The following is a 22,192-nucleotide window of genomic DNA, read 5'->3' as shown; positions in this document are numbered from 1 at the left end:
CTTCACAGGGAAAATTCCAACTCCATGGTGGGGAGAACTCTTTTATACTCTATGGGAGAACTGCTTTAGAAGTTTCAATGACGGAAGATAAAACAGCATTGGTGTATTGCGCCCTCTGCTGGCAGTTTGATATAGGCCGCCACAACCTTTTAGCTAGATAGATAGATAGACCTTTATTATCCCAAGGGGGAAATTCAGTTGTCCAGTTGTAGCACAGCAGTTTACAGTTATTTACAAAGTTACAGAGAAGTAAGAAAAAAGATAGATAAGAGGAAAAAAAACAAGAGCAGTACAGTAGGCCTACCAAGTTTTACAAAACACAAGATAAGATGTTAATTTCCTTTGTGCAGGCACATGCGTGTGAGAGTGTGTGTGTGTGTGTCATCTTGGTGGTGAATGACGGATGCAAGGGAGGGGGGGGGGGGGGGGGGGGGGGCTGGGGTTAGTTTTTAATCTAGGACGCATCATCAGTAGTGTTCCTCCAGGTTTTAGGGTGTTTCGGCCATTATACACTATACACCCTCTCCGGAGGCGGCCAGCTCAGGGTCATGAGTCCCGAACTTGCGTCATTTCCAATTAATCATGAGAGTATCGTTCATCTTATGGATGGCAGACTTCTCATGGGACTGTGCAAGGCAGGGGCGTCCTTTTCCCTGAGTCAAGCCTATAGGCTGACCGCATACCTCCTGGCTCCAGTTTAGGCATTTAGCAGAAGCTCAATGCCCAAACTGGAAGCTCCAAATCCAAGCGACCCACAACAAGCAAGGCAATACAATAAGCAATACGCAATACAACCATCAAAGTGATTAAGCATGAGGATAGCGTTATGCCACCTCCTCATGGGACTTAATCAACATCAATACCCAAACTGGAAGCTCCAAATCCAAAGCGACCCACAACAAGCAAAACAATACACTAAGCAATAAGCAATACAACAATCAAAGTGATTAAGCATGAGGATAGCGTTATGCCACCTCCTCATGGGACTTAATCAACATCAATACCCAAACTGGAAGCTCCAAATCCAAAGCGACCCACAACAAGCACAGCAATACAATAAGCAATACAACACTCAAAGTGATTAAGCATGAGGATAGCGTTATGCCACCTCCTCATGGGACTTAATCAACATCAATACATCAACTGCATAGAGATATCAATCCAGAACAAAGAACAAATCGTATATACCTATACGAACGCTATCTAGCTTGGTTACTTTGGGGCCCAGCAAGGGTCCTTCCTCCTCATAAAAAGCCACTGGCTGCTTCTTTCGGCTGCCTCCGATGCAGCTTTGATGGCTGAACGCTGGCTTTGGCCTCTAATTCCCAGGTCTGCAAAGAGCCTGGTTGTAGATCTTGCCACAAACCCTCTGCATCCCACCTCCACTGGGCGGACTTCAGTGTTCCAGCCGCGCTGTTGTGCTTCAGCCACGAGCTCTGCATACCGTAGGTGTTTCCGCTCGTAAGCCTCATCCACTGAGTCCTCCCAGGGCACTGTGAGCTCAATGATGTACACCTTTTTTAGAGAAGGGGGCCAGAGCACCAAGTCAGGTCTCAGGGTGGTTGTAGCGATCTCTGGAGGAAACACAAGTTGTCGGCCAATATCAGCCAGCATCTTCCAGTCGCAAGCCAAACGTAGTTGGCCTCGCTCAGATGGTGTCAAGCCACTCCTGGTTACCTTTGCCCCCTCACGGACAAAGGTGGTTGCCTGTTGGTGGTTGGATGCTGGTGACGGTAGGGAGTTGGTGGCAGCTCGTTTGTCCTCCAAGGTGGAGGAAAGGATCTTTAGGACTTGGTTGTGGCGCCATGTGTAACGTCCCTGGGCGAGACTGGTTTTGCACCCTGATAGAATGTGCCTTAGGGTGGCTGGAGTTGAACAAAGGGCACACCCCGGGTCTTCACCAAACCACTGGTGAAGGTTGACTGGTGTTGGAAGAACGTCATATGTAGCTCTTATGATAAAGCTCAACTGCCTCGCTTCCATGGCCCACATATCCTTCCAGCTGATCTTCCTCCTCTCCACACTGTCCCATCGTGTCCACTGGCCCTGTTTTGCAAGAGAGACTGCCTTGGCCCATCTTCCAGCCTCCTCCTGGTGGCGTACTTCCTCCACCACCATCTTTCTCCGTTCTGGTGCTGCTGCCTTACTCCAAGCAGGGCGAGTAGCTGTTAACCCAAAACAATAAAGAGAAGGTGCATCAATAGAGTGGGAGGGGGTGAATAATATAAGTAGGCCTATATATACATAAAGTGTCTTACAAAAAGAGACCGTAGCAGTCAATGCTAGTTAGTGCTTTACTGAAAGGTAAGTACCTTTCAGTAACTGCTTTGATTGAAAGCAGTTAAAGGTGTGAGAGTAAATCATTATGATAGTTTAGTAGGCTATATTCGTACGGAAACGGCCTAATTTCAGGTCCGAGAAATGCAGAGCTTCCATAGATTTCTTCCAGTGGACAGTTACTTAATTGACAGCTAACTTATCAGTATTTATTGGAATTGTTTGTGTGTGTGTGTGTGTGTGTGTGTGTGTGTGTGTGTGTGTGTGTGTGCGTGCGTGCGTGCGTGCGTGCGTGCGTGCGTGCGTGCGTGCGTGTGTGTGTGGACATACTGTAGATGCACACTGTCTGGCCATGCAGGGCTAGGTGCTATAAGGAGCAGACACCGCTCCTTAGTGTAGGTTGGGTGTATATTCACTGTAGGTTGAACATACTGTAGTCTACCTCTTCTTCAGTGCCCATGATTGCTCATGTCAGGTTAAGCTGGTCTGCCGTGAAGGCATGAATGAGAAATCTCACCTTTGGCTGTTTAAGGCCTGAGACCTCGGATGATACAGCCAAGAGCCAAACCATGGAGCTTGACAACATCATCATCCTGGCCGGGGGAAAAGAAATAGACCAGTCAAATGCAATAGTGTCCCCAATATAGTGAGGGGACTAGGGATGCGGTACCGGTACTCGCAGTATCGGTACTCGCCCCGATACCGGCCTATTTTGCTGTAGCCTACTCGTACTCGTCCGATATTGCTCACGGCAGCGCCAGATACCATTTTGTTTCATTAAATATTATGTTGGTAACAACATATCAAAAGTCCTAAGACACACTTTTGTGTGTGTTAGTTCAACTAATGAACAGTGTTTTCACCTTCTCTCACTCTAGGCATGACAACATAATTATTTAAAGCATTTTATTTTGGAGCGCCACTATTTAAGCACTTGTACAGAGTACAGACACAGTCACTTAACTTACAGTATCGGTATTCGATATCGGCAAGTACTCACTTGGTCAGCAAAAAAGTCGCAACTGCTAAGAACCTTGGTGTGGTCCTGGACAGCCGGCTCTCATTCAAGGCACACATTGTATAAAGTCACCCGATCCTGTAGGTTCTATAACATCCATACTCACCCAGGGGTCAGCCCAGCTCCTCCTCATCGGATATATCAAAACTGGACCACTGTAAGGGCCGATTCATACTCCACTTTGGGAGCCAAATTTATTTCGGTCCAAAATCTCGGTGGCACCGAACAGCCTAAATAATTTGGGGACCCCCCTGCACATCTACAGTTTGGGCTGACAATGATTGGATCACTGATCACTGAACAGTTCTGGGAAACATGCAGACAAGCAAAGGAGTGCTGCCATACAGACAGAGGAAAATCACCTTGTGTTCATCTATTCCAAACACATGAATGTCAAGTACTGCTGTCTGGCAGAAATCTAGTAGGCCTATCTCCATATTTCAACTTGTTTAATGTCTTATTTCTCATAAATGAATGCCCTTATGCCCACTTTCAGGGACGGTTCCAGGGGGGGCTAGGCCTAGCCACCCCTAAGCCCCCCTCCCCACAAGCACAATTGTGATGAAAAATATTTATGGAATAAATAAACGAAATATATCTGAATATGTGAAAGACAACTGACTGACTTCAATGTAAACCATACTAAATGGGCAGTTTGTTCTGCATATCACTATGCTGGAAAGTGTCTTCATTCAGCCTCACAAAAACCCTATCCGATCGCCTACAGTCCACAGATTTGGAGCTGGCATCTGCCATTGATCTGGTCTGTTCAGTTATCCATACCCGGCCTAAGCCAGTGATTCTCAACCAGTGGTCCGGGGACCACCTGTGGTCCTTGAGGGGGTTCCAGGTCGTCCCTAGCTTGAATGATGGAGAGTTGGTAACCAAATGGACTCTTATAGATCTTTAACTTTTGAGGGTGTAAAATGAAACCAAATAGATCCTTTATGGGTCCATTTTGTTCCATTTCACGTTCTCAAGAGTTGCATTATTGTTAAACATCTGCATCGCTTACAAGAAGTATACACAATTAGTGAAGGTAGAAGAATTGTTATTTTGAACGACGTCTGCCTGTTATCTCTCCTATACATGGCATCAACATCAATACAGCATGGTCAAAATCTTATCCCAAGGATCACGACATATTGCAATGTATATATATATATGCAGAAAAAAAAAGAAAAAAAAGAAAAAAGAAACATAATTCATGAGAAATAAGAACACAGGGAATGGAGGGGGGAAAGGAGGATCTATTCTTATTTAGAAGTTCCGGTATGTTCTGCTTTATCAGACTTCATTATCTACTATCTAGTTATTATAATTAGTGTTATAGGCAACACACTATTGTAATCAGTCTGAGAATCTTACAATACATACATTCATATAGAAATGGAATATATAAAGTTAATCAAAATGAAAGTTCATCTATTATAAGTCACACTTCTCCTAACTCATGCTTTATAAAGATTACAAAATATCTAATAAAGCACCATTCTCATAATGTATCATTTAAATTGATTTATTTTTTTTGATTTATTGAATATTTTACTAGACAAAATGGAGAACGGTACAAGTATAGTCAATACAATGAAAAAATGTAGTACAGTTAAACACCCAGCCTAAAAGGAACATCCCAAATACCGGTAAGTCCTTTTACGGTCTTGTTCATGTTGAAAGTTCAATTCATGGACAAAATCATATATTTCTCTCAAATCATGATACAAAGGACAAAATAAGGGTTTTGTCTGAGCCATACCAATCTACTTCAAACATGAATATCGGTCTGATATGCCCATATGGAGTTGGAGTCCAGGGCTGCTTTCCGACTGTTACCCGTATAATACTGTATATTGATTACCTCAGGGATCTATGGGCTATAGGGATTCTCCATAAATGGGCATGAATGGGACACAGACAGACGGGTACAGATATTGCATAACCAGGTGGAGTTTGCCCTCTCAACCTGTGTTGTCTGTGTGTGTTTGGTTTTTAAGCAAGCCCTTAAATGGATGGGCTGAAAACCTTCCTTAGTGGTGATAATCTGGTGGAAGGGGCCATGGGCAATGTTTTGAAATGTGTTTGTAATACGTTAATGCAGGGGTCTTCATGCAACGTTTTCAGGCCAAGGACCCCTTAGTTGAGAGAGAGATGAAGCAGGGACCCCCCCAACGCTTTTTCATACATAGATTCTATATACGGTAGTATCATCGTTTGACAGCACCATCATCAGTGTATTTTGGATTCATGTCAATTTGTGTTTTCAGACATTTAACCACTTGAGCCGCCATTACATAATAAACGTGACCTTTTACTCTGTATTTAGTCTTCTCTTTTTCCCCTCTACACCAAACCCCTTTGCCGAATAAATAGCTGATCTACAAGCTTGTGAGCTTGCAGATCTGCTATTTTGGGCTACAGTTCTCAGAATATGGACAATAGGGTTCAAGTTGTTAATATAAAAAGGATTGGAAGATTTGGAGGACCCCCTCTAGTAACTCTGAGGACCCCCTGTTGAAGACCCCTGCTTTAATGATTAACATTTTAGCACTTTTTAGCACCAAAGTTATAGAGAAACTCGAGTCTGTTTGCATTGGGGGGGACATGTACTCAGTCCACGTACTCCCACAGGTCATTCTCATAGCCTTCGTGCACATGCTGTATCAGCGCGCGCCGCCTGCTCTCACAGTATCTGCCCTTATCCTGTACCTTCTGCTTCATGTGCTGCAGGGAATCCTCCGAGATCTTCCGCTCCAGGTAGCCGGACAGCACGTCGGTGGCGTTCTCCAGATCCGCCTGGTTGTTCTCGAATATAATGGACTGGTTGTTCTTCCTGAGGTAGAAGGCAAAGGCGTAGGTGTACATGAGCGTGAGGCGGCACTTTCCCAGCACGTCCACGGCCGTCCTCAGGAACTTCAGGTCGATCCAGGACTGGTCGCGCTGCTCCGCCTCGATCGTCCGTTTGGTCTTCGCGTAGAGTTTGTGCTCTAAGCTCAGACCCTGCTTGTGGTTCATGTAGCGGTTGAAATAGAACAGGTACCTCTCCAAGGCGGCCCTGGATTGACTTACCCTGGCTGCCTTGCTGCCGTCTTTATAACTATTGCACTTGTGGATGCCCACGGCACTGTGTGCCATCTGACGCAGGCAGACCCAGCAGAACTCGAATCTGCAGCTCTCCTTCCCGCACTGGATCCAATTGCAGCCGCCGTTCTTCTCAATCGGGTCGTGGCATTTCGGACAGTCCTTGGTGTTTGCCGCGATCCAGTTGGAGGTTTCGCTGTCATCGCTGCACTTCTTGTTCCATTTCTTCAGCCGACTGCACCGGATAGGATCGTGGTTGCTCTCCCCGCAGCTGAAGCAGAACTGATGGCTGCACTTGCACCTCACAGGCCTCCCATCCGGATATTGGACTTTGATGACGTTATGGCAGCCGGCTGCAGGACACCACTTTAGCAGCCGGTTACACTCTACGAAACTATTCGTGATTAAATGCTGGTACTTCAACTTCACCTTTGGATCCGTTATGAGACGCATGACCGCGTTGTCGTCGACCAATATGTCACATCTGTGAGAAGGACAAGAGATGGTCTGTCCCTTTCCCTCTTTCACGATCTTGTCGGTCAAGTAATATCCCCAGCACTCCCTGCAGAAGTTGTGTCCGCACTCCAGGCCAGTGAAGGAAGTGTTGGGGTAGTCCAGGTAGCAGATCTGACACGGGACGTCCCGTGCAGTTGATGTCGCGTCGATCGGAGGACGGGTCGGCGAGTTCTTGCTGGGATCGACCACGTGGCATTCGGTGAACAGCTTGTCCAGGTCTCCGCCAAAGTACCTTTCCATCAGCTTCTCTTTGTCCCAGTTGAAGTGACTGAGGAAGATGCGCGTGATCGTCACAGGGTTCTGGATGACCTCGTTGACCTCCTGGATACAATCCAGCATATGTTGGACGAGCTGCTCGGTGGTCAACACGTCGTGACGGTAGTCCTCCTCCTCGTGGCCGTTCCCGCGGGGATCGCCGCTCTCGTCCTCCCATTCCCTCGCGTCCACCATGTTGCCGGTGAGATCCGACTCTTCGAGCTCCGCCACGTCTTCGTCGTCCATCTCCGCCTCCTCTTCCCGGATGAGTTGACTCGTCTCCTCCCACTTGTTCCTCATCTCCCTCCTGACTCCGTTGAGGCCTGCGATCATCTGGTAGTTTGCTTTGTCCTCCACTTCCTCCATTTTCGGGATTGCTTGCGTGTGCTCCGAATCCCTTAATGGTCTCTTCTTGTGAGACGAGAGTTTATGACTCGCTAAGTGTGGACACGTTTATTTATATATCTCTGAACGCTCTGAAGTCGGTGCATCACAGCTGCAGTGCATGCTGAGTGGAAAGAGCATGTTGATGACATCGTGATTGCCTTGGTAGAAAGTTTCAAGTTGGACCCCTGACGTCACACTCATGTAGCCATAACTATATAAGGAGTTATCAATGCAGCTATACGCCCAAATATGAGGTGTGTCGTCTAAACTCAATGTGCCGTCACGGCATCAGGCACAAACAAATCAGTCAGTTACATAAAATGGACAAGGAATGACAGATACAGAGATCTCCATATATGGGCATATCAGCATGTCCATATACAGTATGGGCATATATACTGATAACATCAAGGATCGCCATATGGGCATGAAAGGGACAAGAACTGTCGGATTGGCGGTGCAACGTAGGTGTGAGGGTCACGTAGCAGGCCAACCTCTAGTATCGATAAATCCACAAATCCCTGTGTATGTCTGTGTGTGTGTGTGTGTGTGTGTGTGTGTGTGTGTGTGTGTGTGTGCGTGCGTGCGTGCGTGCGTGCGTGCGTGCGTGCGTGCGTGCGTGTGTGTGTGTGTGTGTGTGTGTGTGCGTGCGTGTGTGTAGATGTATATGGGCTTCATAGCGGCCTGAACCTCTAGTATCCAGCCTACTACTAGCAGACAGAATGTGTTTGTTTATTCATGAATGAATAATTTTGTCAAAAGCGGGCTACATTTGGTTACCTATCCAATATGTATTCTGTCGCGTGACGCGTCCTGCAATGCATACTGTAGGTACTAGGACACAGCTCTTCCAGATGACTAACCATAAGGAACCATATGCGCTGTAACAACCTACCGTTTCAGTAGCCGCAGATGCACACCTTTGCCTGCGATGCATGCGAAATGAAGAGAGGCAAGAGATGAGTTACTGAAGGGCTGAACCATGCAGAATTGATTGCCTTGAAGGACAACTTTGTTTTTTTACAACATATTTTAGATAGTCATTGGAGAAAAGAAAAAATGAGTGTTAAAAAGGTTTTCATTTTCTTCTTTTTTTTTTTCACTAACATTTTTATCCCACAATTTTGTAACCCATTTGTCACCCAGTGCCAATTGCCTATGTAATCCTGGGCTGCGTCCGAAATGCGGAACACGTTCCCTACTACCTAACCCTAAATGAGGGATCCAGATGTAGTGTACTACAGTAGTGAACAAATCAGCGCATTTCGTACACTACTCGGTCGCCATCTGGTTGCGTCATCGCTGTCGCACATTTAAAACGCTCAGAGCGCTGGCTTTTGGAGCAATAAATAATAGCCGATCTACAAGCTCTCAACAGGGGGCGAAGCGACGCGTTGTGAGCGTGTACATCAACTCCCCAATGCTTGTGGATTGTAAATAACATACCAACATGTTGCGGTGTTATTATGAGAAATAGGCCAAATATAATAGTTTTTATTCATCACAATTCAATAAAATAATGTTAAAAAATATATAGGCCTATATATATATTTTTAAATTGTATTCATTCATTGGTGAATGAATGAATAGTTTATGCCACATTCATTTGTCTCACATGCAGACATACACCCATGTTTGTGATAAAATAGGTTATTCTTGCTAATTTAAATAACATTATTTATCATGATTATTATCAGCTGTGGAAGGTTGGGAAGAAAAGATCGAAAAACAAAAGCCTCCAGCGTCTATTCTCGTATATTCTCTTCATAAACAACTTTAGAGCTGTTTTCATCATTTGTTCTCTGGTGACAAGGCTGTGGACATTTGTACGAGTTGTTTTCTTCCCTGCTAGAAAAACCAGCACAGACCAGCACAATTTTCACCCAGTGCCAATTGCATATGTAGTCCTGGGCTCTGCTCTCCCTCTGCCGCGCCTTTGGAGACAACGGACTGACCTCATGCTTCCTTCTATGCATGAGGAGTCCAAGTTGCTTCTTTTCACCGGACAGTGGAGATTTCCTTGGTTTGGACGTAGCGCATGGAAGGAACACGTTATTCCAACCAGTTCCTTTCCCCTCCATCAGGTGCCCCGGCTGGCCAGGGGGAGGCATTATTGAGACCAGGATTACTGCATGTTATGTTTTTGTGAGGGTATCAACCCTAGGAAAAGTTTATCGGTTACATAAGTGATAACCGTTAAGGAAATGTGTTTAAAAATGCGCGATTTTACCCAATTTTAAAAGGGAAAACACACCAGTTTTTTCCTCATAATAAAGCTCCCTATTTTCATTACATTAAAAACAACAATACAACGAGGAAGAAGAATAGGCTATGATACAAATGTTTTCTATATTAAAGAAAGTGTTTTTTTGCAGACATCATGTCTATAATGTAACACATCACAACAGCAGCAGCGTGATCACAAGCCCTATATAACAGATTAACTCCCAAGTCCCAGTGTACTGTACACGCAAATGTAATAGTAGATTTTATAGTAAATAATTGCACTGCAGTGCGTCTGATTTAACGTTCCACTCATACAACTCAGACAACTATGCGCGACTACTTTTGAGCTTGCAGATCCGATATAAACTTGTCTTCATCAACACCAAGACGACGTAACCCTAGCAAGTTGGTTTTAAGCTCTTTTTTCCTCTTTAAAACGGGATCGACGCTGACGGGGTCCGTTTTGTAAAATCCAATTTTCGCATTTTGTTCCCTGTGGAAGAACAAGCTTCTGTGACTGTATCTGTCAGCGTGCGTGTGGAACTTATGGATGTTACACCGACACTGGTTTGGCAAAGAAATGTGTGACTGCATCGCATAGTTGCATTGGGTAATGTTACTCAGACATTGGTGTCATACATTTCGGTTCCAAACGGATGTCGGTGTAACATCCATGCATGCGGTGTGACAGCGCGCTGTCTTTTCTTTTCTTAATCGGCGACCATTCTGATGGCTTCATGCTTGCTCTTGTTGTTGTTGTTGGCTTGTTAATATTAACACGTGTGTGAGAAGGAGGTGACACTATCACGCTGGAGTGGAGCGAGACTCACCGGCCCCCCCAAAGGACAAACGGCTGCGGCCGACTCGTTCTGCTCAGTGACGCGGACATTCCCAACACAGCTAATGCGCGCTGATGAGACCCGTTAAGAGAATCGGACCGGCAAAAATGATTGACCCGGTTCTGGACCCGCTATCATGGAACCGGTTCCTAAAAAGAACCGGTTTCTGGTCCCAACCCTATTTGTCATGATGCTGAATCCATTGCAGGCATTTGTTTAGCACAAAAAACATTCTGTGGGCTAGAAATGGCCTCAGAAAACAATACACGTATGGGTGAGTATTCATGTTAGTCGGAGGCCTTAGGGTTTTTTTTTCTCGTGCTAATCAGTCTAAAAGTGCAACATTTTGCACAGATGTAGCTCAGGGAATGCTCTAATGATTTAGCTAGGGCGCCCGAGTCTGCAACATTCGGGGGCGCCACAGCGGCCAAATCAAGTTGGGCTCCCATCGACTTTAGTGATGAAAAGTGATGAGTCAGAGTTTTGTGGGTGCTGTGGTGACCCCGAAGGTCGCCGACTCGGGCGCCCTAGCTAAATCATTAGAGCATGCCCTGAGCTACATCTGTGCAAAATGTTGCACTTTTAGACTGATTAGCACGAGAAAAAAAACCCCAAGGCCTTCGACTAACATGAATACTCACCCATACGTGTATTGTTTTCTGAGGCCATTTCTAGCCCACAGAATGTTTTTTGTGCAAAACAAATGCCTGCAATGGATTCAGCATCATGACAAACCCCTAGTTAGACCCCTCAGATCCTCCTTAAATACCCACAAAAAAAAAATCTTTTTCTGGGTATTTTCCTCCTGGGTGGATTTCTTGTGTTTCAGGCATTAAGGGGTTAATAATAAAAAATGCTCAATGGATATCACTGGTCATCATCTTGAATCCTTAAGAGGTGACCCCAAGCTACAAGAATCAGTTGAGAAAAAAACTTTTACAGGCGAATCCACGTTCAGCCCAACGGCTCCTGGACTTAATTCAATTCTTCTCTCCTCAGGGCATGTGGGAGGGTGGGTGGGTGCAGATTGGGGTCTGTTTAGTTTTATTGCATTTTTTATATTGTATTGTCATGCATGTTTGTCCCGTATTTTAAGATGGATAAATGAATAAATAAGAAAAGATTATGATGACGATGTCGATGATGATGATGATGACGGTGACGACGGTTGATGAGGAAGGTGGTGATGATGTAGCCTGATGATTATTGAACACATGGTTTTATGGCGATGTGAGTTGACTTATATAAAATGTTTCATCTGTGAGTTGACTTTTATAAAATGTTTAATCCGTAAGTTGACTTTTATAAAATGTTTCATCTGTGAGTTGACTTTTATAAAATGTTTCATCTGTGAGTTGACTTTTATAAAATGTTTCATCTGTGAGTTGACTTTTATAAAATGTTTCATCTGTGAGTTGACTTTTATAAAATGTTTCATCTGTGAGTTGACTTTTATAAATCCGTAAGTTGACTTTTATAAAATGTTTCATCTGTGAGTTGACTTTTATAAAATGTTTCATCTGTGAGTTGACTTTTATAAAATGTTTCATCTGTGAGTTGACTTTTATAAAATGTTTCATCCATACATCCATTCATATGTTTCATCCATAGACTGTAAAAAATATGGACGGTGGGAACCGACACGTGACCCATGGTTTCTATCAGAGCGAAAATGTTGCCCTTGTATGCGTAACACCATCATTGTATTAATGGAACCCAGGGAAGGCTATTGGCTGCCAACGGTCACGTGCAACCGCAGGGATACTTGGGAGAATGTCTTGAGCTTGCCAAAGATAAAGCACATCATGGTGATTGAAACAAGGATTTAAACTAAATCAAATGTTTAGTTTAAATGTTCAGGTGAAAATTAATGGAGCCATATGGAGAACATATTGCTTTTGGTACCAGAGTAGCGGCCAATCGTATAGGAACCTTTAGTTCCGGGTTTGATTCATGTTAAATCCGGACAACTGGACCCCTGGTTTCATCCAACCATCATGACATACAGTAGGCTACTAATTCACAAGCTGTTGTAGGAATAGTCCACTAGGGGCCGATGTAGACAGACAGTCTTACTGTTGATTGATACCAGTCTGGATGTAAACACACTGACACACAAGTTTATTACTGGAAGTGGTCTACTTTAAATCAGCTGTTTTTGGTTTATTAGTCAGAGGATACATGAAATGAATATCCTAACTGTGTAGTTTTCTTTCACTCTTTACCTCATCCCTCTGTTTCTACCCTTCACTCATTTCTTCTGTAGTTCAAGGTTCAAGGTTCAGCTTTATTTGTCTCCCAAAGGAGAAATTTGTCTTGGAGACAGAGTCACAGCTGCATACATATGAACACTTAACAGAAAATCTAAAAAGAAAACACACACAAAAAAAAAAACAAGACAGAAAAATTACATAGGCCTATACACCCATAGAGTGCCTCTCCTCAATTAATTATTAGTCTATCATTTAACATTCTGATTGATAGAGGAACAAACGAGTGCTTATATCTGTTATAATGGCATGTTGGGGTCTCCTGCCAGATGGCAATGGATCGTACGCTGGGTTCAGAACATGCAAGGGGTCGGACAAAATGTTCCGAGCTTGTCTTACTACTACTTGCTCAAAGATGGCCTGGGGGGAGATCAGCCTAGCTATTTGAGACTTGTATTTAACACTGTCAGGTTACCAAACCAGATCACTCTATTTTACCTTTGTTTTGGGTTTCTTTTGTATAATAACATTAATTCTGTTCTCTATTATGTGTTTCTCTAACTTCAGTGTTCTGGATATTATCAATAAAATAACTGGTACAACAGATAGGCCTACATCTCATATTTCAGAACCCCATTGTGTCCTTGCAAGCTGGCCGGGTTTCCCAAAGCAATTTTAGCCCTTCGTAGCTCACGCATGGTCATAGAGAGCAAGCCCTGACCGTCATGTTTCCGGGTTTACATGGGTTGGGGCAGAGCGACTTATTTAGCCCCCTGCAACTACACCAACATTTAGATTTCACAAACAAAGTGCTTAATAAAGTCTCACACCTGTCTATATACGGTACGGCATTCTATAATTACCTGTATCCTCTGTGTTCTTTAATTAGAAGCCTTGTTATCCGATTGTCCGATCGATCCATGTATGGGGTCGGTGTGAACACCAGGAAATATAAGGAAACACAGAAAACGATCGGATGAGTGAGCTACGATGGGCTAAAACCTCTTTGGGAAACCCGGCATGATGCTGCTACAATTCTTTATTTTAAGCAGAATTAATAAATGACATGTTGAATATTCTCTTCATGTGTCAAACTTTATTTCATTTTACATTTTAGAAGAAGTCATCCAAACCCAAAGATGTATGTAAACGTAAAAAACAAACAAACAAATGCAATTTACGGTAAGCCTGAACATTAATCATATAATATGAAATATACAACACCACACAATCCAATATTAAAAATGAAAGATCAACTCAAAATGAAAATTAAACATGTTTGTTATATCATCATTATTAAAGTTCAGTTGTACAGTAGATTTCTACAACATTATTGTGAAATATTTGTCCTGAATAAGTAGATACTTCTATTCATCCTGATAAGTAATAGGCCTACAAGGCACAATATTCTCTGCAGCTGAAGCTGATTTAATTACAATGTTTGAATTTGGTGTTGAATGCAAAAGTTTAATTTTGAACATAAAACAGGCAAAGAACAATAATCTAGGTCTAGGTTGATAGCAGAATGTTTAAATACAGAGTTGTGAAACTCTTTACAAAAACACCCAAAGTCCACACAATTCAAAATCCCAATACGGATCTTTGCTTTCACACACAAACAAAAAAAAAAGAAAAAGTCAAATAAACAAGTGGTTTATGACACATACTGTAGAATCAATCAATCAATCCAGTCCAGTCAATGTGAGAATCCAGTCCAGGTGTTAGTGTTGGTAAACAGTGAGCAGAGTGGATATGAAGATGATTTGATGACAGACGACTTGATGATGAATGAACACTTTGATAAATGATCTTATACAGTACAACACTAATAGACGACTGTCACTGATGATGAATGGAAACTTTGATGAACAGAATACAACACTAATGAGCTGCTATACTGCTCTCCTGAAATGAGAGTGTATCATGCACTAATGAGAGAGTTGCTCCACTGATCCTCTCTATATCTGAAAAATAGAATGACAGATAAACTAAGAGGAGTTTATTACTTATTCCCTGTATTCTCAGTTGACTGGAGTCTCCCAGGGTTCTGTAGGTCATCCTCCTTTTGTCCATCAACACCAAATAGCTGATCTACAAGCTACCTACTGCTTGGCTATTTTCACTGAATGTTTGTCCCCAGAACAGGGACACTAGGTTCTATGTGGTTGAAGTGTTGTGTAAATGTGGGTTTCCAGACACACGCACGCACGCACGCACGCACGCACGCACGCACACACACACACACACACACACAGAGAGAGAGAGAGAGAGAAGTCACTTTAACATCCCAAAGAGGGATGCGTCAACTTGGCAGATTTTGATATCAGCAGTTGTGTTATCACCTTCCTTTCCAACAGATATGAATGGGTAGAGTTTCTCAATGAAAGTGTCTTTATAAGTGTAGATGTGAGTCATGTCTTCAGGGTCGTAGAAGGACATGTCACCCCTGTCATAGTCCAGCTGGACTCTGATCTTCTGAGGATTTCTCTTCAATGGAAGGGTTTTTCCACACCCATTAGTGTACTCCCCACTTCTGTGCAATAAACACCAGAATCCATATGATGTTGAGAGATAGATCTCTCCCTTCCTGTCAACAGACTCTTTAGCCAAACCTACACCCCAGTCAGTATGCTCTCCAACTTCGACCTCCCAGCTGTGTTTTCCTGAACTGAAGCCCTCTGAACCCAGAACATGGGAGTACTTAGTGTTCCTCTCTGGGTTGTCAGGAAGCTGCTGCTTTGTGTCTGCACGTCTCACACTGGTCAGGTCTTCAGACAGACAGAGCACAGGGTGTGCTGTGTTTGGGTCTAGAATGACAGGAGTGAACTTGACCTTCTCCTTCATCTTCTCCCACACTCTGAAGGTCAGGTTTTCCAGGTGTTTGGCCGCGTCTATCAGAGCTCCAGAGACCAGCTGTGGTTCTGACAGTTTACACTGGACTCTGGCGCTGGTCTGAGTGTGTTTAAAACTGCTGAGAAATGACTCCCTGGTTTTCTGTAGCTCTTGTTCTACAGCAGAGATGCTGTCTGAGAGAGAGGAGATCTGCTCCTGAATGATCTTCATCTCTCTGCTGACAATCTCCCCCTTCTGCTCCTCTTCCTCCCTCAGAGCACCCAGTCTGGTCTCCTCTTCCTCTCTCAGGAACTGGTGCATCTTTTCAAACTCTGCTTTGATCTGCTTCTCTGTGGTCACCACCTGCTTCTTGTTGTGTTGAACCACTTCATTGTATTTTTTAGCAACATTTGTGTATGTGTTCCTGTTGTCCTGTAGAGACTTGAGGTCCGACTTCAGTTGGTCGTTGGTCTTCAGAAGAGGAAATAGTTCTGTTAGTTTTGCATCTTGTAGCAGACACAAGAATGACCTGCAAGTTGTCTCCCCCTTGAATATCATCATGTCGACCAGTTCAGTGGCTGCAGGGTATGGGTCAGAGATGTTCTTCAGTTTGGCATACTCACGGGACACCACAAGCTTCTCTTCAAATACACACTGTATGACAAAGTTAATGTTTGGCATTAGAATGTCTTGAAGAGTTGTCTTGTTCCGTGTGATAACCTCTGTAGCCTCCATGGTGATACCTGGAAGAGAAGAAGGAACAGCTTATTGATTATGGACATGAAATGTATTGTGTACTGTACATGAATGAATGTGGAGGTGTATATATTGTATAGGTATGTGTGTACTGATACACAGTAGCCTATATACAGTAAATATGTATGTGTGTAGCGGTCCCCTCATGGTCATGAATTAAGGGGAGGGCTTTTGAGTTCTTTTAAAAATATTAACTTCCGATTAACTCAGTTTTAATTAGCTTGGATCTCACAAGCAGTTTTATAAAGTCATAATATCAATGAAATGAGTAAATGACCAAGTAGTTTTCAGCCCCAGAAGTATTGTCAAATGAGCATTACTTAGCTTCAATTTTTAACCAGTAACCTTAACTTCTAGTCTAGTAACCAAATGGACCCTTTAAAGAAAAGGCACACAATAAATCCACACAACTCAGTTATAGAACAATAGTTCTCAATTATTTAGTTAGTTTGTGCAATGATTGTGCAAAAATGGTAAGTAGAAATATGAATAGAAAATAGAATGAATAATACAAATGTAATGTAAATGTAAACACTATTTAGGTTCAAACCCTTGAAATGTGAAATACCCCTCTTCTTTCAGGAATACTGTCACTACTGTAAGTGCAACACATACTATTACCTTCTCAAAGTTAATATTCAAGCAATAAAGACCTTTTAGATGTCACCCTTTAGTCACTTAAGGACAATTAATAAGTTGGCATTGTGAGTTTGTAGATCGGCTATTTTTGTCCAAGGTTAACACCAGAATAATGATGCAAGGTTCGTGCTTGGGTTAATTATTATTCTAAAACGGCTCCGCCTCGTGTTTCCCAGCGCCTCTCAGCCGGAAACAACTCGCCTCAATTGTGGCTTATTGCTTTAATAAACAATTATATTGAGTTGTTAATCCTTACTGTTTGATGCCATAACACATCATTGTAATATCATACAGAAGTTATAGCCTATATAGGATTCTTATACTTATTTATACATCATATTTATATTAGTGTGTGTGTGTGTGTGTGTGTGTGTGTGTGTGTGTGTGTGTGTGTGTGTGTGTGTGTGTGTGTGTGTGTGTGCGTGTGTGTGTGTGTGTGTGTGTGCGCACACACACACACACACACACACACACACACACACACACACACACACACACACACACACACACACACACACACGTGCGTGCGTGTTATGTATTGAATACATAGGACCACAATGGAAAGTCCCCAGGACGTTTTTATGTTTTCCTTTTAGCCTTTTAGCCTAAATCAATTTTATGACTAATAAAGTATTCAATCAATCAAGTCATATGGATGTGTGATATAATATTCAGTTTACTAAATAATTGATGTTCCAGGTAAAGGAAAATCACTTTCTCAAAGGGCAGAGCAAGTATTCTCCTGTTTCTGGAAAAAGCTATAGCCATTTCCATTTCTGTTACAATGAAAATAAACAATTATCATCATAGACTTTCACGGAAATATTTATAAAAATGATGTTAAGCCTAGAACCAAGCCATTCAGGATTGCAGTGAATCATGACCATAAAACCTTTATTTCTATGAAGAAAAAATAAACATTTTGAAATCGCAATTTGAAAAATGGTAGTTATTAAATGCAGTATATCAAATAATGTAATATTAAAATATGTTTTCACATAGGATCAAAGGTTTTATAGTCATGATTCACTGCAATCCTGGATGGCTTATAGGGGTGGGCAATTATTTTTTCCATGGGGCCACATGAACAACAGAAAATATTGTGGAGGGCCGGGCCAAAAGGCAGTGCTCCCCGCAAGATGTGCTCCCCGCCAAAATAAACACACGGCTTTACATCCGACTTCAGTAAATAAACACTTAGCAGTCCAATTTAGTTGAAAACAAACATTGACATTGACCTTTTTTAAGCCACTTTAGCCATTTTTGTTGGGTAAGGTAAGGCAGGTGGTCTTGTGACCAGTCTGATCACCTGTTTGTTATTGAGACATCATCCAATGATCACACAGATGTGCTGATGTACGCATCACATTGCGTCCATATGTACATGAATAAAGAAACTTCAAAATAAAAGAAATGCAGCTTTAGTCCATGCATGAGGTAAAATTAGAAAATGTTTATTTTGTAATTTGCCATTAACCCTATAAGGGCCGGTCAGAGTGAACCAAGGGGCCGCATACGACCCCCGGCCGTACAATGCCCAGGTCTGGCTTATAGACGGGTTTCTGGTCCACGTTACACTGATAAAACTAGATGCGTACCAAAATTAGCCAATGAAACCTGCGCTCCCCAAAACAACAGGTTTGGGGATTGGACGGAATTGATTACATGATACAGTCAGCAGTGCATTTAGTCTCAATGTTTGTAAACAAGAAACCCGTCTATAGGCTTAACATAATTGTTATAAATATTTTTGTAAAAGCCTATGGGGAAAATGAAAGGGAGATTTTTTAGTGGGACCAGTAAATCACTTCCGCTGCGATGCACACACTGAGGTCATCTGAACTCTTTGACTTCACATAAAAAGTACTAAATGTCCCCAGTCATAATATTTACAGTGTATTTCAACACATGTTCTTTTTTTTTTTTTTTGATCATTAATTCTGCTGTCATGAGCATACCATGTAGTTGTAATGTTGAGAGACTCCACTAGATGGCGGTCATTATCAGCCACCTGAGAGAAAGAGAGAGAAAGACACAGATAGAATGGATGAAGACAGTGTGAGAAATACAAAGTTACGGTAAACACAATATGCATATGTAATGTATTCTAATTGGAGGAAAACACTAGAACTCTGTACACAATATCAACCTATGGAGTTTCTGGTTCAGGACCATAAAGGACACCAAAGGAAACAAGTCCCTATAGGGCTTTTTGTGTTCCTTTTACAGTAACAATCATTATACTGTTAGTAAAGTATTCAATCAAAAGGGCTACTGTGTCTTCATGGTTCTTGTTACTAGACTATGATGAGCTTTAATTGTCAAATATATTGTAGTTGAAATGTAGTCAGCGTCAGATACAAGTTGATAATCATTAATATGTTTTTATATTTCCTGGGCTAGTGGTGAGCTCAGCTGGGTGGGAAGAGAGAGAGAAAGAGAGAGAGAGACGTGTGTGTGTGTGTGTGTGTGTGTGTGTGTGTGTGTGTGTGTGTGTGTGTGTGTGTGTGTGTGTGTGTGTGTCAAGGTTATTATAGTAAACGAAAACTAACTAAAAAACGAAAACTAGAATGGAAAAACAATAAAAATAAAAACTAAGCTTTTAAAAAAATCGAAAACTAACTGAAACGATATTGTGTGTTTACAAAACTAACTAAAATAAACTAAAATTATAGTGAAAATCAACTTAGTTTTCGTCTTTTGTCTTTTTTGAAAAAAAAAAACACCAGTTGGTGAGGTCAAAGAGAGAAGTTGTATGTCTCAACATTCCTGCCACTCTCAACAATATGATGTTTTGTTGTTTTTCTTTGATCTCATCCCTGACAAATGCCCCATATTACGTAAAAGACTAAAACGAACACTAAAACGAATAAAAACTAAACTAAAGCTAAGCATTTTCAAAAGATAAAAACGAAACGAAACTAGCAACCCCACTTTAAAAACGAATTAAAACTAAAATGTAATTGAAAACAAAACTTCAAAACTAATAAAAATAAAAACTAATGGAAAAATCAAAAACTATTATAACCTTGTGTGTGTGTGTGTGTGTGTGTGTGTGTGTGTGTGTGTGTGTGTGTGTGTGTGTGCACGCTGTTACTATTAGACAATTATTATTACACAAATTACTACTACGGGTAATAATAATAATACTAATAATACGGGTAATAATAATAATAATAACAACAATAATGATCATCATGATTATATTATGCCAAATGGGTCAAAGTCTATGGACGGGTGACAATTCATATCTCAATCTGAATTCTCTACAATTGTCTTTGATTTTTGGAAATTATCTTTAAATAATAAGACTCACCAATTCAGATTCCACTTCAACTCACTGATTATGAGTCTCCAAACATGTACTGTTCCGTTGATGTAACACACCTTGTGATGGCGTCGCAGTTCTGTTCAAAAATGACATTTACTTTCTATTTCAAATGCTCTGTACTGCTCCTGGGAACAACAAGGTGTCAACTCCTCCTACTGACTAACAACCTCTTAACATAATGTAGAGCTCCCTTATTTTAAGTTATTACTAAATCAAAGATAAATCATGGTAGTGTTGGAAATGTAGAAGACATACTCTTCTGTACTGTTTAGTGACTAATGACTATAATATTTGTCTCGTGTTTTCATTCTGTCCTTTCTCAGTGTAGATTGAGATCATAATGGGGGTGGGGGGGGGGTGAACCTGGATGAGCTGAGAGAAGCACTATAGCCTTATTTGTATGGAATGGGATCTACTGGTGATCCACAGGGATCCACCAGCTGTGTAACAGTATGGCAGGAGAGTTAAACAGTAGCTGGAAAATGGGAATGTCAGCTTATGTACTGAAGTGACTGTTAACTGGGGAAACAAATACAGTTTTAATCATAAAACAAAAATCACACGAGTTCCGACAAGATGGCGACCGAGTAGGACGCGTTTGTTGAGCTCTGTGGAGGTGCATAGTTTTCACATTTTTTAAGCCCATTTTTTACTGCCTTTATAGTTCTTTTGAGACTTTAAACGCCCAAAACACTGGTGAGCGTCTGTTTTTGCAGTTGTTTCGTGTTTCATGCCGAATACGATTAACACGAGGTCGAGGAGTACCAGGTCTCCGACCGCAAACGCCGACAACATGGCCGGCGCAATGCAGGGCGACGCTGACGCTCCGGTTACAAAGAGCATGCTGCGCGAGGTCCTCAAGGAATCACTGAAAGAGTTTATGGATGGTTTTATTCAACCCATGATGCTTGGCTTGGAGAAGAAATTACTGAAGAAGATTGATGACTTCGGAAAGGAGCTGCGTCCTGCAGTCGCCACGCTGAACACGACCGTGGCTGAACATGGGGAGGCCATTGAGAACTTTGGTTCCTCCATGGACAGTTTGCAGATGTGTATCACTGAATTGGAGAGAAGATGTGCTAATCTGGAGGAGAAGCTCGTCATAGCAGAAGACCGGAGTCGTAGGAACAACATAAGAGTGATTGGGATCTCTCCTGGGCTAGAAAAGGCTGACCCAGTGGCCTTTATCCAGTCTTTTTTGCAGAAAACATTCCCCGACGAGTTTCCCGACTCCCCCCCGGAGGTGGATCGTGCTCATCGGACCGGCAATCCACGTTCTGATAAGCCAAGGGCTTTCCTGGCAAGGATCCATTTTTTCCGGGTAAAGGAACGCATACTCCAGCTCTCCAGGAAAGCAGGCCAACTGACATACAATGGCAAAAAGGTGTATATTTTCCCCGACTGGTCTGCTGAAACATCAAAGAGAAGGGCAGCTTTCGGGCCAGTAAAGGAATTCCTACGTTCCATCACCGCGGAAGGAGTTAAATACGGAATAAGGCACCCGAGCAAATTCTGGATAACCGTGGATGAGGCGACTTCTACTTTCAACTCACCCAAGGAAGCTCTGGCCTTTTGCAAGGATAAGTTCAAGACTCCAGGTGCTGCGGACGAGACTCTAGCTACGCAGGATGATGAGACGACAGTTACAGAGAACTAACTTTTACCAGGGACACTTTTGCTTTCGTGATCGCGTGCTTTCAAACACATTCTGCCGATGTGATATCCTTTTGCCTTTAATGGACTGTTGGTAAGCTGGCTGGGACTTTGGAGATGACTTTTACGCAGCGTCTTTCTTTCCTCACTCTCTCCTCCTCCTCCTCCCCAAAGG

At 42.5% G+C, this 22,192-nt stretch overlaps 1 protein-coding gene and 1 pseudogene across 2 annotated transcripts in view; both read right to left on the bottom strand.

Annotated features, from left to right (window-relative positions):
- Nucleotides 1-5,902: 5,902 nt before the first annotated feature.
- Nucleotides 5,903-22,192, bottom strand: part of LOC308283111 (E3 ubiquitin-protein ligase arih1-like) — a gene marked incomplete at both ends in the record, with an annotated part of 62,896 nt that continues 46,606 nt past the window's right edge. The window contains one exon of the mRNA XM_080723494.1: nucleotides 5,903-7,307. Within this exon, the coding sequence (XP_080579620.1) occupies nucleotides 5,903-7,307 (1,405 nt within the window). The remainder of the gene's footprint in view (nucleotides 7,308-22,192) is intronic.
- LOC308284197 (zinc-binding protein A33-like) overlaps nucleotides 15,081-22,192 on the bottom strand; it is a 38,186-nt pseudogene continuing 31,074 nt past the window's right edge. Inside the window, exon 2 of the transcript in view lies at nucleotides 15,081-15,550. The product of the transcript in view is annotated as a zinc-binding protein A33-like (transcript). The remainder of the gene's footprint in view (nucleotides 15,551-22,192) is intronic.

Source organism: Nannobrachium achirus, assembly GCF_963921795.1.
Source record: "Nannobrachium achirus genome assembly, chromosome: 4".
Classification (NCBI taxonomy): domain Eukaryota; kingdom Metazoa; phylum Chordata; class Actinopteri; order Myctophiformes; family Myctophidae; genus Nannobrachium; species Nannobrachium achirus.
Note: the sequence above shows the minus strand (reverse complement) of the source record. Positions and strands in the feature narration are given on the sequence as shown.